Below are 21,783 nucleotides of genomic sequence, written 5' to 3' on the forward strand. Positions count from 1 at the left end.
ACACCCAATCCGGAGAGACAAAATCTGCGACATGTGGAATTGACTCGAAGGGTGAGGGCACAGCCGGATTGGTATCGGTAGCGATTAAATCTGGAGGTGGACCCACATCTGTGACACACGGACATAGCTCTGGGCCGGCCAAAAAGAAGTCAAAGAAGTCACAGGCCAATCGAGACCAACGCAATGGCGAATGGATTCTAGCCGCAGTCGGTGTCGGTGTTAACTAGATCTTTCTGTAAATCATCTCACGGAAGCCTTAAATGAATCAATGAGATCTTCATGCCCTGTAACCATTTTAAAGGGTAAAAAGAAACCTTATTGGTGGCGTAAAGACTAAAACCATTCAGAAAGAGCTGTCGCAAACTCTTCAACAGATCTAAGTACACTAGATCTCCTTCTGACTGGGACTTATACAAACAAGCTCTAAAGCAATATAAAAAAGAATTAAGAAAGAGTAAGAGGTCTTCTTGGAGAAATGATCTACGATCAATCAGCCTATCATCCTTCCTTCTTAAAACCTTGGAAAGATTGATTGAAATTTATATCAGACATAATTTAAAACCATGTCTCATTTCCACAGCTCAACATGCTTACTCTAAGGGAAAATCAGTAGAATCAGCACTTCACTCGCTGGTACGTACTATTGAACATTCCCTCGAACACAAAGAATATAACCTGGTAGCGTTCCTGGATATTGAAGGAGCTTTCAACAACGTCAGTTACCAGGCGATCACAACAGCAATGGATAAGCTGAAATTAGAAAAGTCACTCATAGATCTTATAAGTCTCATGCTCAAAAGCAGGACAATAATTTAATTTCTAACATGAGAAGTTTTACTACCACCCAGATCGGTGAATCGAGGCACTCCCCAAGGTGGAGTCCTTTCGCCTCTTTTATGGAACATGGTAGTAAACGACCTATTTACAGCATTGGAAGCAGAGGGTTTTTAGGTGATTGCCTATGCTGACGACGTGGCGATATCCGTATCTGGGAAGCACCCTCAAGTTCTCTCGGAACTCCTACAAAATACCCTAAACAGGCTAACTAAATGGGCTAAGCAATGTGGATTGGACGTCAACCCACATAAAACAGAATTAGTACTCTTTTCGAGACGATATAAAATTCCTCAGATTAGCCCACCCTAGATTAAAGGAATATCATTAAGCTTTTCCGATCAAGCTAAATATTTGGGCCTTATTTTAGACAAAAAACTAAATTGGAAGGCAAATATTGATGAAAGAGTCAAAAAGGCTACTGTAGCGCTTTTTACTTGTAAAAAGGCCATAGGATCAAAATGGGGCTTCTCCCCAAAAATAACCCACTGGCTATACACTTCGGTAATCAGGCCGATACTTATTTATGGAGCCGTCGTATGGTGGACCGCACTGGGCAAGATGGTAAATCTAAATAAGCTCATCAAAGTCCAGCGGTCAGCAGGTATGTGCATCAAAGGAGAACTTCGCACAACACCAACCGCAGCACTGGAAGTGCTTTTAAACCTAACACCACTTGACATCTTCTCTAAAAAGGTGGCCGATCACGGAGTTGGAAGTGGTATCTTTTCAGAACAACTGTATCTCAGTCTATCCTATAGACTTCCCAATCAATGTAGTGTATTCCAGGCAGAAGTAATGGCGATTAAAGAAGCACTATCCTGGCTCAAAGAAAACGTTATATCTTGTAAGGATTGTAAGGTAAGCGTCTGTCTCCACAAACTCTCAAACAGTCCACGATTGTCGATCATCTCTGAATGAGATGACGGAACAGTTTAACATTCACCTCATTTGGGTGCCGGGCCACAGAGACATTCCGGATATTGCAAAGCCGGTGAGCTCGCCAAAAACGGAACACTTCTGCCTTATGTTAGACAAAAACATAACATAGAAACACCACTTGCTACATGCAAATATCTTCTCAAGCAATATGCTCTAGAAACAACAAATGCTACATGGTCACAAAGTACCACCTGCCTAGCAACCAAGCAAATATGGCCAAGTATTGACTTAATACGGTCAAAAAGCTTGATATCACTGAGCAGACAAAGTATAAGCTCTACAATTGGAGTAATAACGGGACACTGCCTCATAGGAAGACATGCTCTGAGGCTAGGGGTCTACACAAATGACTTCTGTAGAAGCTGCATGGACGAGGAGGAAGAGGAAACAGTCCAACACCTTCTATGTACATGTCCAGCACTCTCCATTAGAAGGAATTACTTTCTCTGTAATCCCTTCTTCAATTACACCGGTGAACTGGCAACGATTGACACAAAAAGTCTCTCTAACTTTATTAAAAGTACAAAATGGTTTGTTTAAATTCATTACTCTCCCATGAGTAACCTCATTAGTGGTATCACAATGGACTCTTGAGGTCTACGTGTGTCAATGTCATCTGGACAGCCACTCCAACCTAACCTATGTTTTTATTTGTTAATTTAATTTATTTATTTGTTAATTTAGTTCTTTACTGCATCAACTTGTGTCTTTATCAAATTATTGGCATAATTCTTACTCAACCATCGAAGTTTCAAGCCAAACATTTGAAACTTACATATCGTCGGTTGACAGGTAAAGTTCAGTATGTGCGTTTAGATTGCATTGGAGATAATGAGGTATCAACGTATAATTTTAGTTTAAAATTCTATGTAATAAGCTTTTATTACAGTTTAGAGTTAAGAAAGTAAAGTAAGGTTTTATAATTATGACAGATCTTAACTTTTCGCGTTAAATGCAATAGTTTTTAAGAAAGTACCAACAAACTCACATAAAGACTTTTTCTTGCCGGATTGGCAGCCGCGCATAGATTATACTGAATAAAAAATCTTTCGAATAGTGATTAACGTTGATGTTTTATTGAGATAAGTTTAAGGAAATAACTATATTAACATTAACAATATAAAAGGAAATACACTTTATTCATTTTCCAAATCGCTTTCATCATTAGAGGGCTCTGGTAAGCGCCCGGCATGCGTAAAATTTATCGTAGGCAAAGTTTTGAACCATGGAATGACTTCCTCTGGAATCAAGTCGGCATCGCAAAGTTTTATAAGGTCTGCCTTTTTGGCTGAGGAAATCGGCAAAAAATCGACCTATGCAGATTTAAGTCCAAATATTTTCCTCCAGCGACCTCTTCCACACCCATTTTTTTTGTATTCAGATCTGTAAAATAAAGTTGCCGGAAATTCCTTTTCGAATTTAAGGCAATTTTAAACCACGATACTTTGTCACCGCTTTCATCTTAGTTCCGGTTTTTGATTGTGTTGGCTACCAGTTCCTGAAGATTAAAGAAATCCGTAAACTTTAAGAGATGAACTTGATATCCACCTTTACTTTTCTGTTACATCTGTTTATATTGATCTAGCTGATTGATAAATGCGTTACCAATCGTCATTGTAAAGGTGCTATTATTTTTCTTGGCCGATTCAATTGCAGAATGCATGGAGTCACACTCCATGTGTGAGTGTCCTGACTTTAAGGATTTAAGTTCTCCTCTATTAAGGTGGCTAAAGTTTTGAACGGCATACATCAAAACAGCTGACACTTCTTAGTTTCTTTTCTGGCCACCGCAAGTGTCACAGAACAGTGAAACATCAGTCACACTTGTGAGCAACACTTCCAAAAAACGGTATAAAATTGAGCCTATCTAATTACTTCCTCGCTTACCATTTAATTCGTTCCAAGTGTCACAATGAACATCTTCTCCACTTCCAACATAGATTGCCAAACTATACACGCATATTTTTCTTGAATAATAAAACAATGAAACACTTGAATATGGCAACTGCAAAATACTTCGCAAGTTAAAGGTGCAAGTTATGAATTTGGGATCATCAATGCATCGCATTTCATCTGTATTTTCGACTTCATTGCATTCGTTTTTTTGCATCAAATGCATTGAGTATTCTGCTTCCAATTCACATTTACCTTTTTAGAAGCTTGAGCATATTTTGCACACATTGCGCAAAGGTCTTTTTTTGATTTAAAATTTGTTCACTGACAATATCAGTAACATTATGCATCTTGCAAAAATCATTGCGATAAAGGTTATACATTTTCCAAATGGACAAACTACTGTCAAGAATCAAGATACAATTTCTTCGTAGATTTCCTCACATAATGGGATTCCATGACTGGAAAGCTCTCTATTTGGCTCTTTACTAAAGCTATTCCAGCTTCGTTTGTTTTATTTCCCGGAACTTTTCGACCTCTCTTATAATTTCCAGTAAAAGATCCAATATTTGCACCTTTGAAAGCAGTATTGACTGGTCCATTTGAAACACAAAGCGTTTTCTCAAAAAAAACTTGCACATACTCTGTCCCTTTTGTTTTTGTTTTCTAATAAGTATGGTTTAGATATTTGTCGCGATTTTTCATTTTTGGTGTTTGCCCTTCTGCGTTTTGGAAGTTTACTTTGTACAAAGTTTAATATAAAGTCTTTTTACCTGTTATAGTTTGAAAAACCCTAATACGTTGCACAAATTGCTTGCCTATCGGCCTCAGAACCTACATTTTGAGCAGTCTATTGGTTTAGGAGCATTAGCAGGTTGTTTTTTTTTTTTTGTTGAATAGGGGAGAAATTTTGCTCGAAGAGATTTCGCTACATTGGCCTTCCAGGTTTCTGGGTGATTTTGTTTTCGTCGAGTTAAGGTTTTCTCCTTATTTGCAGCCATATAGCCTGAAAAATCAGAGATTTAAGATTTTTCGTGCTCTAAATTGGACTGAAAAGTTGGATCTTCATCCAAATCACCAAAAAAATCCCTTTCCTCACTACTGCTGTCATAATCGACAAGCCGAATTGCATTGTTTTGAATCTGCAAAAGTGATGACCAGTAAAGAAATATTTTAAATTAGAGATGCAAGAAAATAAAAATAACGTTGAAACCTACATTTATTTTTACTGGTTCAATCACTTCATCATCGTCCATAATAATGTGACTCTGCACTTCCTCAGCAGGTCCTTGGCTTAGAGGATCAATACTATTTATAGCATGCAATGGTAGTATCCCAGTCTTACCATCTTCATTCAACGAAGGTTTATTGTTCTATTATAAGGATACCATATACATAGATTGTTACCCTTAGTTTTAAAAACATTCTAAACGCAATAAAGACACGAAATACACAGGAGATCTTATTTATGTACTTATCACATTTCCAAGGATTTTCTCTTGTAATTGTTTTTTATTCATATTAAGATAATGATACTTTAACCGTTAATGTTATAATAATTTTAAAAAAATTGTCAATTAACTGCACAAAACCCGAAATCTTGAATTTAACTTTAGATTCAGATCAAAAAGTATTTGAAGAAAATTATTTAAAGTCAAAAAGCAATGATTGAAAAGCAAATCAAAGCATAGTACTGTACAAAAAATTTTATTTTGAGGCTCACAAAATACGGCTATAGAATACAGTATCATGATTAAGTACGTAAATGATTTTTCTGCCGCAAAAACGTACAATTTTACAGTTGATATTTCAAAATTTGAAATGGGTGCTTAGGACCGTTAAATAAACATAATGAGTTTTTCCAGGGATAAAAATAAATAAATTGGGTGGCGCAACAGTTAGTTGAGAACAAGGCCCTAGTGACTTACAACTCTCAACCATTCCTGTGTGCGAGTAATGTTGTCAGGAATGGAGGGGACCTACAGTTCATATGCCGAATCCGAACGGCTAATTTGAGAAAGCACTTTTTCATGACAAGAGTTATATTTTTAGAATTTGTCAATTCCTCGCAAGAGGCAGTACCCGTGAAAAGACTTTAGATTGCATAGGCAGGGATCGAACCCAAGACCTCTGGCATGACAGTCCAACGCACTTTTTTTTTTTTTTTCAAATTCATTTTTATTTATTCAATCTTAAACCTATCTTAAAGCTAGACAAAAATTCATAAAACTAGCCTAATTATCCATAACTTACAACTAACTTAATGGTCCCATACGGACACTCTAAGCTAAACTATAACACTAATTACTAATGCCTTTCGGCCTTAAGATCTATTTTACTTCAATTTAAATTTTATTTGTTTTGTTTTTATTAGAAAATTTTGAAAAAACTAATATCAATAACCTTTTTTTATTTATTTTTACTTACAAACTACTTAAAATAAGGTCCTTAAATAAAACTTAAAAAACTAACTTAAACTACCTATTCTACCTATAAACTACTTAAAACTAGAACAACCACAGCAGCAAATCTAACTATCTAACATTTTTGTTTTTCATATTTTGTTGTCTATTTTTTTTTTTTAATCATGTTTTTTTTTTTTTTTTTTTTTTTTTTTTTTTTTTTTTTAATGTCTTTTTTTATTTTTTTTTTTATTTTTTTGTATTTTTTGTATTTTTTTTTTTTCTATTTCTTTTCGTGCCACCATGCCTATTCTACTTAAAACTAAACCCTAATACTATTAAACAAGTATGTAAGCCGGCCAAGGCTTAAAACCCCATCCCGACTACCCAATATCAAGTGCCGATTGAAGCCACCAAAACTGGTTCTCCTGCTTCACCCTATCAGTTCGGTCCCGTTCGGACACAGCCCTACTGAACCGAAGGAGCTCTGCTCCGCCTTGTGCCATGACGTCCCGATTGTACAGGAGTCGCCTATCCACGGTTCTTCGTCTGACGTGGTAGATTAACGGAACTGCCAATCTATCCTGTATCAGACCGCATCTATCTAAAAAGAGGAATGCCTCTGGTGGAATGAAGCCGCTCAAGCGTGCACTCTCAAAATACTCGTCGTTCGGATAGAACGCCCCGAAAATTAAATTGTTGGTCGAAGACATAGCTCTTGCAATGTGACCTCGAACGAGTTTTATCACGAAATTGTCAATTCTATTGATTCGAGCCCCGTTGTATAGGACCTCGTTTGAATAGTAATGCACATAAGAAGATTCGGCTGTTCGATATAAGCCGGTACAGCGTCGTAAACACTGCCGCTCGAACACCCGAAACTTCTCCATCTGGGAAGGGGCAACGTTGAACCACACAGGACAACCATAAACGATCATTGGCCGTATGAGGGCCATGTAGCAAATTACCTTCACTCTGGGGTCAAGCCGACTGCTAAAAAACAGCCGTTTCGTCAGAGCGAAGGCTCCTCTGGCCCTGGTCAGAGCAGCATTTATATGTCTGTCGAAATATAAATACTGATCTAACCAGATACCGAGGTACTTCACTACACTTTTGCTCGCTAATGGCTGCCCGTGAAGATCAACGATGACCATCTTGCGCCAATTCTTGCACGTATCCCCCGTGGCCCCAGCCAACGGAGTCCGGAACAGAATTGTCTCTGACTTCTGGACATTTATTTTCAGTTTCCAGTCGTCGCAATATCGCTGAATCTTGTCGAAATCACGCTGCAAGAGAATTCTAATAACTTCAACCTTTCGGGCCGTTCTGTACGCAATTAGATCGTCGGCGTACGCAATTGCCTTTGTAAGACTACCTATCAGATCGCTGGTGTAAATGCTGAAGAGAATCGGCGAATTCACCGCTCCCTGTTGAAGACCATTTTTAATTGAGAATGTTGTAGTAGAAGTTACGTTGCCACTTTTGACAACAAACTTTCTACCGTTAAGCATATCATAAAGTATATACAACAATGGCTTGCTTATGCCAAGCCTGCTCAGTTTTAGGTAAAGACCCTCTAACCATACGGTGTCAAAGGCCTTTTCCAAATCAACCAGAACAGCACCTGTGCATTGTTGTTTTGATTTATTCCATTGGATATCAGAAACGAGTTTAGACGCAGCATGAATTGTGTCATGACCCGCCTTGAACCCGAACTGTGTATCCGGAATTATTTTGTTGTCCGCAGCCCACTTAGTCAGAGCCCTATTAATGATCTTTTCGAAAACTTTGCTGATGCTCGGAAGAAGACTTATCGACCGAAGATTTGACGGGTTGGAGTTGTCCTTTCCCTTTTTCGGGAGAGGATGAACCACAGCAGTCTTCCAATGCACTGGATAATATGCATTATTCAGTGCATTGTTGAAGAGTGTGGTGTAAATGTCAATTGCTTCCATAGGTAAATGTCTTAGTACAACGTTGGATATACCATCGACACCTGCTGACTTTTTGTTTTTTATTGAGTTGAAGATGAGCTGAAGCTCAACCTTCGTCACTAACAAGGGACTTGGTCCCGTTTGCTCGGCGATTATGGCATTTGCCAAGGAATCGTCATTGAACCGCATGAAACCGCGGTTCTCAGATCGCCATTGTGTCATATCATTTCGAAGGTAAAAGTGATTAAGTAGGGCTCTGTTTTCCAGGTCGTGGTTGGGGCGAATGCTAACATTCACCTTGTACACTTGCTGGAAAGCAGCTCCCACCGCCTCCACTTTTTCCTTCGGATCTTCAATTATATAAAAGTCATCGTCAAAGATGGCTTCTTCTGGATCTATTTGCGCTGTCATGAGTACGTCTCTGTTTTCTTCGGTTCTTTGGAGTTTCAGACTCGGAAGGTCATTGTCGTTCTTTTTTCTGAATATCTTGTTGATTTTAGGGAACATACTAGGGTCGCTCGAATTTCTTGACCGGATCTTGCGGTCCCAGTACTTGTTAATTGATAGCCTGTAGTTCTCCTTAATCAACAGATTGGCATTTTTTATTGACGATTTCAGTGTCCTAACCTCCAAGTCGCGTGGGTCTGTAAGTCGTCTGTGCAAGTTTTTGAGTCTTGTCAGTAAGCCGCTCTTGTGCCTACGTAGTGCGTCAATTGTCGCGTTTCTGTAAGCGTCCATTAGGTCCCGTTCTCTGTACTTTGGGATTGTCCGTTCCATCGTTCGTTTTATTGTTTCGTCCATCTGTTGTAAGTGTTGGTCAATTTCTGTATGTGTCAGGTTTCTGTTGTTTGGTGGGGCTATGTCACTCGAACGAAGTTCTCTCGCTAAGGCGTTGGTGAAACGAGGCCAACGCATCTTACTGTAATTGTAAGAGTGCGTTGCAAAGTATTCCTCCAACTCCACGCGTTCGTTCGGAATCTGCATTACAGCAGCCAGTCCGCAGTGATCACTGTCGTACTCGACTGTCTGTAAGCAGTTTCGCGGGTGATTACCCACTTTGTCTGTAACTGTCAGTCTGGTGTCGTACAGCAAAAGGTCCAGAAAGGTCGACGCCATATTCAACGCTGTAAAGATTCATCAAATTAAAAAGATGATTACCTCTGGGATTACTATGTTGATTTCCCCAATCTTCATGTTTTGCGTTCAAATCACCGGCCAAGATGAAATAGTTTTCTTCCAAGCTCAGTTTAAGTTCCCTAAAAAGAATCTCGAGTTCTGAATCAAAGTAAGTAACCTGCGGAGCTCCAGCCGCATAAGCCGCAATCATATACATCCGCTTCCCTTGAGAGAGAGAGATGCATACGACGCAAACTTCTAGCGTCTTGAGCTTTCGCAATTCATTGTTGTATATGACTTTATAATTAATGCCTTTTCGTATAAAGAGAGCGACACCGCCCCCTTGAGTGGAGTCGGGCCGGTCTCTTCTTACGATATTGTAATTTTTATGAGTCAATTTGTGGTTGTGGTTTAGCTTAGTTTCGCTAGCCATAAACACATCGGGACTGTAGTCTGTCAACAATTGGAACATATTGGCTCTTCGTTCAATCCTAATCAGTGAATTTACATTCACAGCTAGGACTTTAAGGCGCGTCTCCGGCAGCGCGCCCATTATGATCTAAATTGCGCCAGGCCAGGCAACAAAGAGTAGAGATGATCTACCCTTTTGCCTTGCTCCTTTATCTGACTTTGCAGTCCTGTTAGTTGACCTTGAATGCTCAATAACAAGGCTACAATGTCAGGCTGCACCTCTGGTGCCTTAGGCACAGGGGCCTTTGGGGCAACCGTTGGTGGAGCCTGTCTCGTGTTCCCATTCTCTGACACCATTTGGGCGTAGGAAAATTTGGGATCTACGAATTTTTGTGTTGGAGCCTGTCGACTTTTTTCGGCTTTTTGACTGGCCTGTTTCTGTTTCATTTGTTGGACCTTAGGGCAACCCCTATAGTAAGCCGGGTGCCCTTGGTTTCCACAAAGGACACACTTGAGCAGGGTCAAATCCTCAACCCGCTCATTCCCCAGCTTGCACTCTCCTTCTTTGTGGGTTTCTCCGCACAGTCCAACGCACTAACCATCATGCCACGGGTACTACTAGCTTACCAAAAAATTGAGTCATTGGCGATATAAAGTCACTTTCGCTCAAAATTGCACTTAGTGAGTTTTACCTGTAAGCCGACGATATATAAGTGGTAAGTATGTTCTTTATCTATTTTATATACAATTTTCAAGAAAAACTAAAAGAAAAGCAAAATTTCGTAGTCTGTTTACTTTAGGCTTCCCAACAAGTTGGTTATAATAATAGCAACACTTGATTAATTTAACAAAAAACAACACATTTTGATAACCAACGCATTTTTCTATATATTAGCAATGAATATGTAATATTTCATTGAAAACCATTTATTTTTCAACGCTGCATCCATTCGATTTGGCATAGAGACTACCAACTTTTTGCTCTTTTGTTGTGGAATCGAATACCACACTTTTTGGCTAATTCTCCATGGATCTGCTTTGTTGGTAGGTTTAGGCTTACTAAAATCAATCTTCAGTTCATTCGAGAGGTTCTCAATAGGATTTAAATCCGGTGATTGAGAAGTCCACTCCATTACGTCCAATTTGTTTCGCTGACACCAAAGCTTGTGGAAACGCCATTTAAGTGGCACATTTTCGTCAGCCCATGAAAGCATAATATTTTGCAGTGTGTCCACATACGACTCCTTTGTCATTATGCCATCTCTAATTAATATAAGACCAACGTCCCACCAAGAAAGACAACCCCATAACATTATGCTGCCACCTCCATGCATCGTTTTGTGCACTGCAGATTATAGGCTTTGCACTTTGGACGACGAACAAACTGTTTTCCATCATTATGAATAAATTTATTTTCGTGTCTTCGCTCCAAAGCACATTCCTCCACTGCTTCTTGGCCTGTATTTTTCTTAGTAAGGGCACTTCCTTGAAGATCGTGCATGGAGGCTGACGTTCGTATTTCTCGCTGCAGATATTTTGAGGACATAAACGGATTCGTTTTAGCTTTTCCCACCAACGTAGCTTTGTCGCTTGCAGTCATTTTAAACGGACGCCCTCTGGTTTCTTCAACATTTTTGTAGTTTATAGCATTCCACACCATTCTGGCAGAATGTTATGCAGAGCTAAAATGGCTTCTCGTTGGTCTTCAGTGTAGTGCTTCTCTTTTCCCATTTCTATGTGCCATATTTAAAAAAATAAGCCAAAATTTCAAAATTGTTCTCAGATTTAACAAATCTTACCAAAATTTTGACTTTTTCAAGCTAACATTTTTTTTACTTTTATTTAAATGTTGCTAGTTTTTGGCCAGCAAATGTTGTAGTTGCTATCTACTGATTGCATAATATTATTAATAACTTTTGTTTACTGACAAGATCAAACGTTGAATAGATTGGCAATATGATAACCGTTACAATAACACAGCTATTTGTTCACATGTTTGCCTAACTAAAGTGCAAGATACAGTATTTCCTAAAAGTAAGGAGCGTTGCTATTATTTTGGCCATGGCTGTATTTTACTGTCTGAGCCTGTCCAGTGTCTTTTGGCAGTTGTATCAATGGGCAGGTTCAGCCAACGTAAGGGACTTCATTTGCAGTCAACTGCCTTCTTTGAACGTGTGCATATAAGGTACTTAAATAAGCAAATCTTACACACTTTACTCTAGAAACTGGTTTAAGAAATTGGTTTTAAGGTTTTTATTTTTTTTTTCAAAAATTTGATTTAGATGTTATATAAAATAAAATAGTGTTTGAATATTAAAATTTTATTGACATTTACATAAATCAATTTTCTGAAAAACTGCCAAAAATCATATTTTTCTCCTGGTCATTAAAACTGAACTTACCTTTTTAAACTAGTTCTGGCCTACCCTAACAACTAGTTTTGAAGAAACTCAATAATATGGGCATTAGGTTACTTTAAATTTCTGAGCTTTTTTCACAAGGATAAAAATGTAGTTTATGTACTAATAAGGGAATTGAATTTTTTGAACATAATTTTGATCAAGGAAACGAGTTGGTTTTTAAATATCTTAAATTTAAAACTCAAGACTTTACTTCGCTAAAAACTGAAAACAAATTTATTGTTTAATTTGAAAAGGAAACCTTTTACAAAAAAAAAACAATAAATGAAAATAATAAAAATCCAAAAATAAAAATAAAAGTAAATAAATAAATACAAGTAAATAGTATGCAAATTTGGTAAAAATTGATGTTCGGTTTTTGATATCTTTTAAATTCATTCAATTTGTAAAAATTTAAGAAATGCTACTAAAATTGGTAAAATATTGTTGTCGACTAAAAATCTATTTAGCCAAATTAGATTTCCAAACTGTTCTATTTCTTTATAAGAAAAATATTGGGCAGGTTCAGACAACATTAGGGACTTTATTTGCAGTCAAATTCAATCATTGAACGTAAATTTTCACCAAGGCAACTAGTTAGTTTTTCAAGTGTCATGAATCTAAAATTCAGAACTTTACTTCACAAACCTCTACTTCAAGTTCATAGTACAAAAACTAGCAAAATCATTATTTTCTACAAAACACTCCTCAGGCAAGCTACAAGTCTATCACGATTTGTATTTTGTATTTCAAAGAAATATTACTTATTTCTTTTCCAAATTTACAAGGAACCTTTTTACAGAAAGCATTCAATGAAGTTGTACAGAAAATAAAAAAATCATTGAGTTAATAAAGTTCAGCTTTTAGTTGAATTAACAAATATGATCAATTGTCATTTTGACATGAGTTGACTCGGCTTGATAGTTAGGGAGATTTTCTTGACTAGCTTTCCAGCCAAGTTTCCAATAAAGTTGCCTTAATTGGAAGGCAATTTTTTGGCAGCTGGTCGATCATATGCCAGAAAATTGCCTTACTTTTAAGTCCCTTATGTCGGCTGAACCTGCCCATTGTTGGTAATTTTAATTTTTTTAAGAATAATTCAACTAACAACTTTTTTAACCCACTCTACAAACTTTTAAGCAGCGCAGTTATCAGTGGGGGTCGCATCCCAGCCTCTTTTTATATGGCACATCTGTGGATCTATTTTTGTTATTTTAATAAATTCGAGCAAATTAAGATATTCACTTACATACATATTTGCATCTAATTTTGTTGGGCTACTATAAATTGGACAAATTTTTATTAAAAAAATGTTTTGTAGCTAATTTTTGAAAATACATGAATATAACTAAGATCTCCAGAAAAAAAAAACTAAATTTACTAACGCAACATTGCCAAAAATTACCTTAACCGAAAGTCCTCACTTTTTCCCAGTTGAGAGGCTAATTTCTTGACCATAACTTTCCCAATACAATTTCAAGCTATTCAAATTATCTTTAATTTGAGACCATTACTAGTTATGTAAACGCAAACTTAATTGTGTAAAGCTTTTCTGAATGAGCAAAATTAAATTAGTAAAAGAAAAGTATTGTATTTTGGTAAGAAACCAGTTAAACAAAAGACAACTACTACTTTTTTAAATTCATTATATAAAACAAACTAAGAAAATGAAACATTCATGTCAAACGAAAGCTTTGATCGAATGATGGGATAACAGAATTCGGCTGTACATTAAAAACCTCGGAAATAACAAAATATATTGTAAGGAAAAGAAATTCAAATTAGATTCAATGTAATAAATAGTATTCAACATATATTTACTTTAGTATTTACATTTTAATTTTGTATTTGTCACTTATAACTTACTCTACCTAGCATAGATCATAAACTATCTTTGAATATTTATGAGAAAACAAATATTGTTTAAAAGTTGCAAAACACGCTAAGTTATATAACTTTTTTTTTTATTATTAAGTACAACAAAAGCTCACTGATATTATGATTTGTTTAAGATAACTAGAATTTCAAACATTCAAAATGCACCTATCTACATTTTTAATGTTTGGAATTCAAGCCACAAAATACCACTATGGAAAACATTTCTAATGACTAGTTTATGAAAAGCGACTAGAATAGTGGATTTATTTGTAGGTTGTATTTGGACTTCAGTTCGCCTATATTAAGGTGGTCACCGGCCGGCGGCGTTGAGCTATCCATATCCAATGCATTTTTTAAAAATATAAATGCATATGCTCTTAAATATTTCGCCATCTGAAATGTGTAAAGAAAATTATTTGATTTAAACAAATGTTTAAGCGCACAACCACATAACTCTTACAATGTAACAAAAATTATTTATTTAAAGAAAAATTAAAATTGCTTTAGTCTTGTTGAAAGTCATAAATATAAAATATAAATATTATAAATTTATAAAAAACAGCAGTAAGAAGTTTCAAGTTTTTATTTGAGAATTGAAGGCTTTAACTAATTTATTTTAGAACTTTCAGCCTTCTGCGTCAAGAAATTTAACGACATTGTGGCAAGAACTACAAAATGCTGGGTGCGCTATCCTTAAGCAGTGGTGAAAAGCTTACGAAGAATATCTGCTCGTATAAAACGTATTCCGTCGGGAAATGCAAGGGTAGTGTCACCTGGTAATAAATGTCTTTCGGTTTTCGGGAAAAACATTCGACGCTGCATCCTTTGATGAAGTTTGAAAACGACATCACCACAACTCTTAATAGCCATCGTGTCACCGTTGGATGCCTTCTGGACGTTGAGAAAGCATTTGGTAGCGTATTTGATTGAAGGCCTTATCCATAAATTTCACATGCTGGGTTTTCCAATCACATTAATAAGAATTATTTTTCTCTCTCTTCCAGAAAATTCTATGTAAAATTGGAGAAATGCTCATCGTCAATGAGGACCATCAGGGCTGGAGTTGCCCAAGGATCGACGCTCGGCCCGTTTCTATGCAGCATCCTGACATCTGACCAACCTAACCCCGTCAACTGTGAGAACCTTCTATACGCCTATGATTCTTTGACCTACTGCTCCTCAATGTCACCACATATAGCCGTGAGAAAGTAGAAGCACACATTCACCGTCTCTTTGATTTTTATCATAAATGGGATATTAAAACCAACGCAGCAAAGTCGGAACTGATCTGGTACAAAAGGCCATCAACTGTCGTCCGTAAAGGATCTGGAAAAGCGACAATATGCAGAAACTTGAAGTTGTAACTCCCAGATGGATCGTCACTTTTAGCCAAGAGGACCGTTTAGTACCTGGGAATTTATTTCCACGAGCTATTAAAGTTTAACCCGCATGCCCAGAAAGTTCATAGGAAAGCCAGCTGGGCCTTTAATCGTGTCCATCTATAGATGAAAAAGAGCAATGGACTAAGTCAACAGAACAAGATCCTGATGTACAAACAAGTGCTGAGACCAGTCATTGGATACAGCTTTCCTGTTTGGACCACCATTTCCAAAATGGCCATGAAGAAGCTTAAAGCCTTCGAAAGAAAGATCCTGAGAATTTGCACTGGCCTTGTCTTTGAAAGGGGGCGTCAAAAATACTTCAAAAACAACCAAATCTATTCTGAAGCGAGAAAAAATAATTTGGAAAATTACCTACTACTCTTGGCTAAAAAGCTAGCAGGTAACTCATCTAGCCACCAGAACCAAGAAGGATGACAACCCAACAGCGACTGCCAGAGCCCAGGTACCTCAACGTCATGGACATTATGGATGAAAACATAATTCAAGTCAACAACAAAGATGCTTGCATTCTACGCTGACCCCGTGTCAGCCCACCAAAGCAGCAGGCGATGACTTGGTAGAGAGCATGCACCAACTCGTCTACAAAATATGATCCGAAGAAAGCATGCCCGATGAGTGGAATCTCAGCATAGTGTGCCCGATACATAAGAAAGGAGACCCTCTAAATTGCGCCAACTACAGAGGCACCAGTCTCCCTAACATTGCATATAAGATCTTCTCTGCCGTATTATGTGAACTTCTAAGGACATTCGTCAACAACCTGATAGGTCCTTATCAGTCTAGCTTCAAACCAGGGAAGTCCACTATTGACGAAATATTCACAGTACGGCAGATCTTGGAAAATCCCAGGAACTTCAAATCGATACAAAAAATCTCTTTATCGATTTTAAAGCCGAGTATGACAGCATCCATAGGGAAGAGCTCTACAGAGCAATGTCTAGTTTTGGCATCCCTGTCAAATTTATCCGTTTGTGTAAAATGACGATGAAGAGTGCACGCTGCTCTATCAAGGTCGGAAAAGATCTCACCGATGCATTTGCTGTCAAAAAAATTTTTAGAGAAGGCGATGCACTGACATGCAACTTCTTCAACATCGTTCTGGAAAGAACTGTGCAAAACTCAACCGTCAACACTAGAGGCACAATCTTCCAAAGGTCCAACCCATTACTCGGATACGCAGATGATATTGACATAATTGGAAGATCAAAGCGTGGTGTTAGTGGAGCGGTTTTGAGTATTGCGACGGAAGCGAAGAAAACGGGTTTAGTGTTCAATGAGGGCAAGACCAAGTATATGCTGTCATCAAAAAAGGACATTGAACTACGACGTCATAAAGAAACTTTGTCTACCTAAGCACCGCTATAAACACAGACAACGACACAAGCACTGAAATCAAACGAAGAATAACTCTTGCAAATCGCTGCTTCTTTGCACTTAGAAGGCAATTAAAAAGTTAAGTCCTCTCTCGAGCATCTAAAATCACCATCTTATCTCGGTTTTCATAATCAAGAAAGATGAGATCTTCGAGAGAAAAATTCTTCGGGTGATTTTTGGTCCCGTACGCATAGATGGAGAATGGAGGAGAAGATATAACAACTAACTGCACGGGCTTTACAGTGACACTAACCTAGTTAACAGGATTAAAGTTCAACGGCTTAGATGGCTAGGTCATGTAGAGCGAATGAACATCAACGCTCCAGCCCGGAAGGTCTTCGAATCCAATCTCAAGGGACGGCGCAGTAGAGGAAGACCGGGACTCAGTTGGCGCACGTAGGTGGGTGAAGACCTCAACCAGCTTGGCGTGCGAAACTGGAGACAGCTAGCTAGGGAACGAGCTGGCTGGAGACGCATGTTGGTTGAGACCCAGGTACGCCCGGACTGTATTGCCACCTTACGTAAGTATTTAAAATAATGAATACCCCTTCTATTCAATACAAATCTTACATGATTGTTTGCATTAATGATTTTAAACTCATGTTTTTTGTCAGGCCGTTTTCATTTCTTTATCCATTTATTTAGTTTAAAAATAGAAGATTATAAAAGAAGCCTGCTAGATATATGTGAAAAAAGTAGGTAAACTCTTGTTAAATAATTACAACAACAAATCCACTCGATTAGCGGAAGTAAATATCTATTGACATTAAATTATTACAAAAATTAAATAATAAGCACTATGTATTTAATGAATGCTGGTAACATTTATTATTTTGCTTTGTTTGCTGAAAAGAAATGATCGAGTAATAAAGGTGGTGGTAGTTAACGCCATAAGGATAAAATGTAGTTTATGTACTTTGAAACTTCAAAAAGTAATAAAGAAATAAGGGACTTCATTGGCAGTCAATTGAATTATTTGAACATAATTTTGATCTTGGAAACGAGTTGGTTTTTAAGTGTCTTAAATTTAAAACTCAAGACTTTCCTTCGCTAAAAACTGCAAAAAACTTTACTGTCTACAAAACACTACACAGGCAAAGTACAAATCCAGCACGATTTGTATTTTCTATTTACTTATTTCTTTTCCAATTTGAAAAGGAAACCTTTTTCAAAAAACATTTAATACAATTTTGAAGAAAATATTTAAATAGCAGAGTTATAAAGTTCAGCTTTTAGTTGAATTAGAAAACATTATCAGCTGTCATTGACATAAGTAGACTTGACTTGATAGTTAGAGAAATTTGTCTTGACTAACTTTGCAATAATCTTTCTAATAAAACCTGCCTTACTTTTTAAATTCGAAAAAAATATGAAACTTTCATTAAGAGAATGCTGAAATAAGGGTTGTACTTCACCTTAAAGTGCACTAAAATTTACACGGACAATAGTTATTATTATATTATATTATCCAAAATTAGCTCGTTATTATCAGTGTCCTGCAATTTGTTTGTATTTAAATCGACCTTGGTTTTTTTTTTTTAGCACAGTGCCGCACTTAATTATTGGCACAGCACGCTTTTTAACTTTGAAGCAACATTTTAAGCCTTGAAAAAACGATATTTTCAAAATTTGAATTGGTATACACTATTAAACGCAGTTAGTTTAATTTAAAATAAATTGTCTAAATTTAAATTAATTCTTGCAGTACAAAAATATTGGCACCATATATTAAATCTTTAAACAGAGTAATTTACATAAATAAAAGTTAGTATTAGTACTTAGTAGGGAGGACCTTTTGCTTTATAACAGCATCCAAACGCCTTAGCATAGAATGCACCAAATTTTTGGTCGTTTCTCTTCCGATGTTTTCCTTTCCTCTATCAATGCTAGTTTGAGTTGAGCTTTATTAGATATCAAAGGCTTTTTTACGCGTCTATCCAAGTCTTACCATAAAAGCACATGTGCAATGTTATATGTCAACCACATACGCACGCCGTGAGCCGTATGTTTCGGGTCATTGTCGTGCTTTACTTGAACGAGCCTGTTAAGTTCAACTTTTCAGAACATTTTTTTCAGGTTTTCTTTCAAAATGTTAAATAAACTTTCTTGTCCATAATTCCGTCGATAAAAACAAACTCGTTCACGCCCGCAGCAGACATGCACCCCCATATCGTCACTAATCCACCGCCGTGTTTTATTGTAGGTGCCAAGTTATTTTTTTGGAGTGCTGTATTTAGTTTTCCCCGGACTTTTGTATGACCATCACAACGGAAAACGTTAAACTTACTCTCGTCAGAAAATAGTACATCATCTCAAGAGTGTTTGGCTTGCTTCCGTACTCAAATGCATATTCCAAATTTCTTTTCTGGTTAGCTGGAAAAATCATTGGCTGGTTAGCTGGAAAAATCATTGGCTTACGGCTAGCAACACGTGCGTTGTATTCACCTTCATGGAGTACTCTTCTTATCGTCCTAGGGTGAAATTCTAAGTTGATGTAATTTGAGGGGTAACTTTCACTTTCCGTACAATGCGGCTGCATTCACGAGTATTCAAAATCCGAGGACGACCAGAAATTTTTGCAAAAACCTATTTATTTTTTTTTCTAAACAACTACTGGTATTCACACATTTTTTTTTGAATAACCGTAACTGCAGTTTTTAATTTGGTTGATAGAACTATCAGAAAGCTGTACTTATTGCAAGACAAAGATACTGTGCCAATAATTAAGTGCTTAATAAATAAGTTGTTTTCTATCGTCAATATTTTTTTTCTTTAAACCTGAAAAACTTATTTTAATCAAATTAACTATGTTTGATAGTAAATATATGCATATACTAGACAAACAAAAATTAACAAAATAGCGTGTTTCCAAGGCTCAAAATGTTGCTTCAAAGCTTAAATAGCATGCTAAGCCAATAAATAACTGCCGCACTGTTCTTATAATCAATTGAATATTCTATAATCAATTGAATATTCTATTTAAACTTAATGTAGATAAAGAAATATAGATACTAACCATCAAGTGAAATTAAAAAAAAAAAATTTAAATTTTATAAATGCATTACCTTATTCACTTAAAGAACTATTTTTAAGTACGCACGTACTATGTCGCGTTATCCTAGACTCTTGGCAATCAACATCACAACCAGGTGCTGTTTTTATCAAAGCACAAGTCTTTATAAAGTCTATCGTCGAATATCCCATAGACGAACTCTCATTTACAACTGCATCTGGATTGCTATTACTCAATTCCGTAATAGCTCTTGGGAACAAAGTGTTATTCCCCCGATACTCTTGTCCCTTAATGGTGTTTACAATTTCGTTGTTGCTGTCTTTTTTTGCTAACGTTTCTGCCGTCGCAGCAGCTCCATTTGTCTTCACTTTTAAAGAAAATGAATCTGTTGAAGTGGGCGATTGCACTAAATCTAGCGTTATATAATTAACCACAGCGCTATTTTCATTCGTTGGTGTTTTGTTCGTCGATTCATTTATTAAAATTGGAAGATTAATACTACTGAAGTTCTCGTAACAACGCTCCTCTAGCGAACTAGCCGACTTATCAATGTCAATTACATTCTCGTACATATGCTGTTCATCATCGTTGATGGGCAAAAACTTTCGGGGATGCTGCAGACAATCAATTGAATCAACATTTTGTATATTTGGTGCTAGCTCCTGCGGGGGCACGTCTTGTGACTTATTTTTATTTGGTATATTGTTATTGAATTCATTTGGCTTAATGGGAAACTCCTGATATAAATTACTGTTTGGATTTGTAAATCTGCTTGTCTGTGCGTTTAAGTGGATAACTTCATTTGTAAAACTGGCGCCCTGAAACGAGCTCGGAGAATTTAAGTTAGAACTCAAAGGACTGCTTTGTGCGGAATCTTGTCGGTAGAGATTTGCTCTGTTTTGCAGCAGACTAGATGTTGCAGACGATGGTTCTAAATACGGATCTTGAGAATGAGAAGAGGAAAGATCTAGCGAAGTGGGAAAATCAGTACAGGCTAAAGGGACAGTATCATTGTTTCGGGCGACTGAATTAATATAGCTCTGGAACAAACGGTGCATGTTCTCTGCGTTATGCATGCGGAAAGTATAGATTCCTGGGCCAGTCATGCATCGACGACCGGCTTCAAAGCTAAAGACATCGCCTGTGCAGCCATAACGTCGCAAGTGTTGCAATGCCCACTTTATAGTTTCGCCCATTTCGGGAAGGAAGGCGAGCTCTTTGGGCGACAGCTCCAGAAAGCCGTTCTGTATGGTTTCAGCGTCAGCTGATATGCGACAAGCATTCACTCTGTACACATTCGATGATCTAGTAATAGAGCTAGATTGTATTTCTCTGAGCTCTTCTTTGCTGTTGATGCAACCCATTGTTGTTTTTTATTTTGCTTCTTAAGAAAATAAAGTGCTGGTCCAAAGATCATTCCATTTCTCGCCTTAAGTTTGTCGATTATAGTTGGAGTGTTTTAGAATGAATCGAAGATTTGTTAAGTGAAACAATTTTTAAAAAAGTATAGTGACAGGTTTTAGTTAAACACATTTCAGATATTTTTTGATAATATTTACAACATATTCGGTTTTTCTTTGCGTTTTGTCCACGGGCAGTCTCAGAAACAGAAACTAGAAATCACTACTATAAAGATATTAGCCCTGCGTGCGCTTCAGACTTCTGTAAATCGGTTTTGATGATAAAAAATTGACAGTGGGTTATTTCAATGCGACTGTTTGATAACCTGAATTAAAAGTTACGTTACTGGAATTAAATAATATGAATATGAAAGTTTTGGTAGAAGGAGGATATAAAAGTATTAATTTTTTGTTTGTTGCGTTTGTCATTTGAAAATTAATATAATTTAAATTGGGTAAGTAAAAATTTACATTCCAGAATTACAGACATATTTCATGGGAAAAAGTTAATTTCACATAAGTTAATTCTAATATTAAATCTCTCCATAGTACCTCACCGAGTTCTTCGCCGCAGAGAAATAATTTTAGAAAAATTGAGATACATATAACAGGGATGATATTAAAAATATAAAATTGTCAAAAGCTCAGCTCGTGAAAATGTATATTAGTGTTTAAATTGGCAACAAACATATTAACAATATTTGATAGTGGAGGATAGATTCAGTGTGAAACTTAATTTCCTCTGCCTAGTCATGTTGAGAAGGATATTGAGGAGGGCAGATAA

At 36.8% G+C, this 21,783-nt stretch overlaps 1 protein-coding gene and 1 long non-coding RNA gene across 4 annotated transcripts; both read right to left on the reverse strand.

The window, feature by feature from the left end:
• Positions 1 to 2,767: 2,767 nt before the first annotated feature.
• Positions 2,768 to 5,303, reverse strand: LOC129952128 (uncharacterized). 3 transcript variants are annotated; one of them, XR_008782272.1, is made up of 3 exons: positions 5,144 to 5,303; positions 4,887 to 5,042; positions 2,768 to 4,811 (listed from the first exon to the last, which is right to left on the reverse strand). It is a non-coding gene; the product is annotated as an uncharacterized LOC129952128 (long non-coding RNA). The 3 variants fall into 3 exon arrangements; XR_008782271.1 differs by having other exon boundaries at positions 2,768 to 4,675; positions 4,748 to 4,811; positions 4,887 to 5,303; XR_008782273.1 differs by having other exon boundaries at positions 2,768 to 3,159; positions 3,221 to 4,811; positions 4,887 to 5,303.
• An 8,409-nt stretch (positions 5,304 to 13,712) lies between these two features.
• Positions 13,713 to 21,277, reverse strand: LOC129951604 (uncharacterized). Its single transcript, XM_056063846.1, has 2 exons — positions 19,652 to 21,277; positions 13,713 to 14,202 (listed from the first exon to the last, which is right to left on the reverse strand). The coding sequence occupies exon 1, from the start codon at positions 20,961 to 20,963 to the stop codon at positions 19,653 to 19,655; it is 1,311 nt and encodes a 436-aa protein (XP_055919821.1). The 5' UTR covers positions 20,964 to 21,277; the 3' UTR covers positions 13,713 to 14,202; position 19,652.
• Positions 21,278 to 21,783: the final 506 nt, after the last annotated feature.

This window comes from Eupeodes corollae, chromosome 3, assembly GCF_945859685.1.
Source record: "Eupeodes corollae chromosome 3, idEupCoro1.1, whole genome shotgun sequence".
Taxonomy (NCBI): domain Eukaryota; kingdom Metazoa; phylum Arthropoda; class Insecta; order Diptera; family Syrphidae; genus Eupeodes; species Eupeodes corollae.

Coding starts and splice junctions, on each gene's coding strand:
- LOC129951604 (XM_056063846.1), bottom strand. CDS start 20,963: ATGGGTTGCATCAACAGCAAAGAAGAGCTCAGAGAAATACAATCTAGC.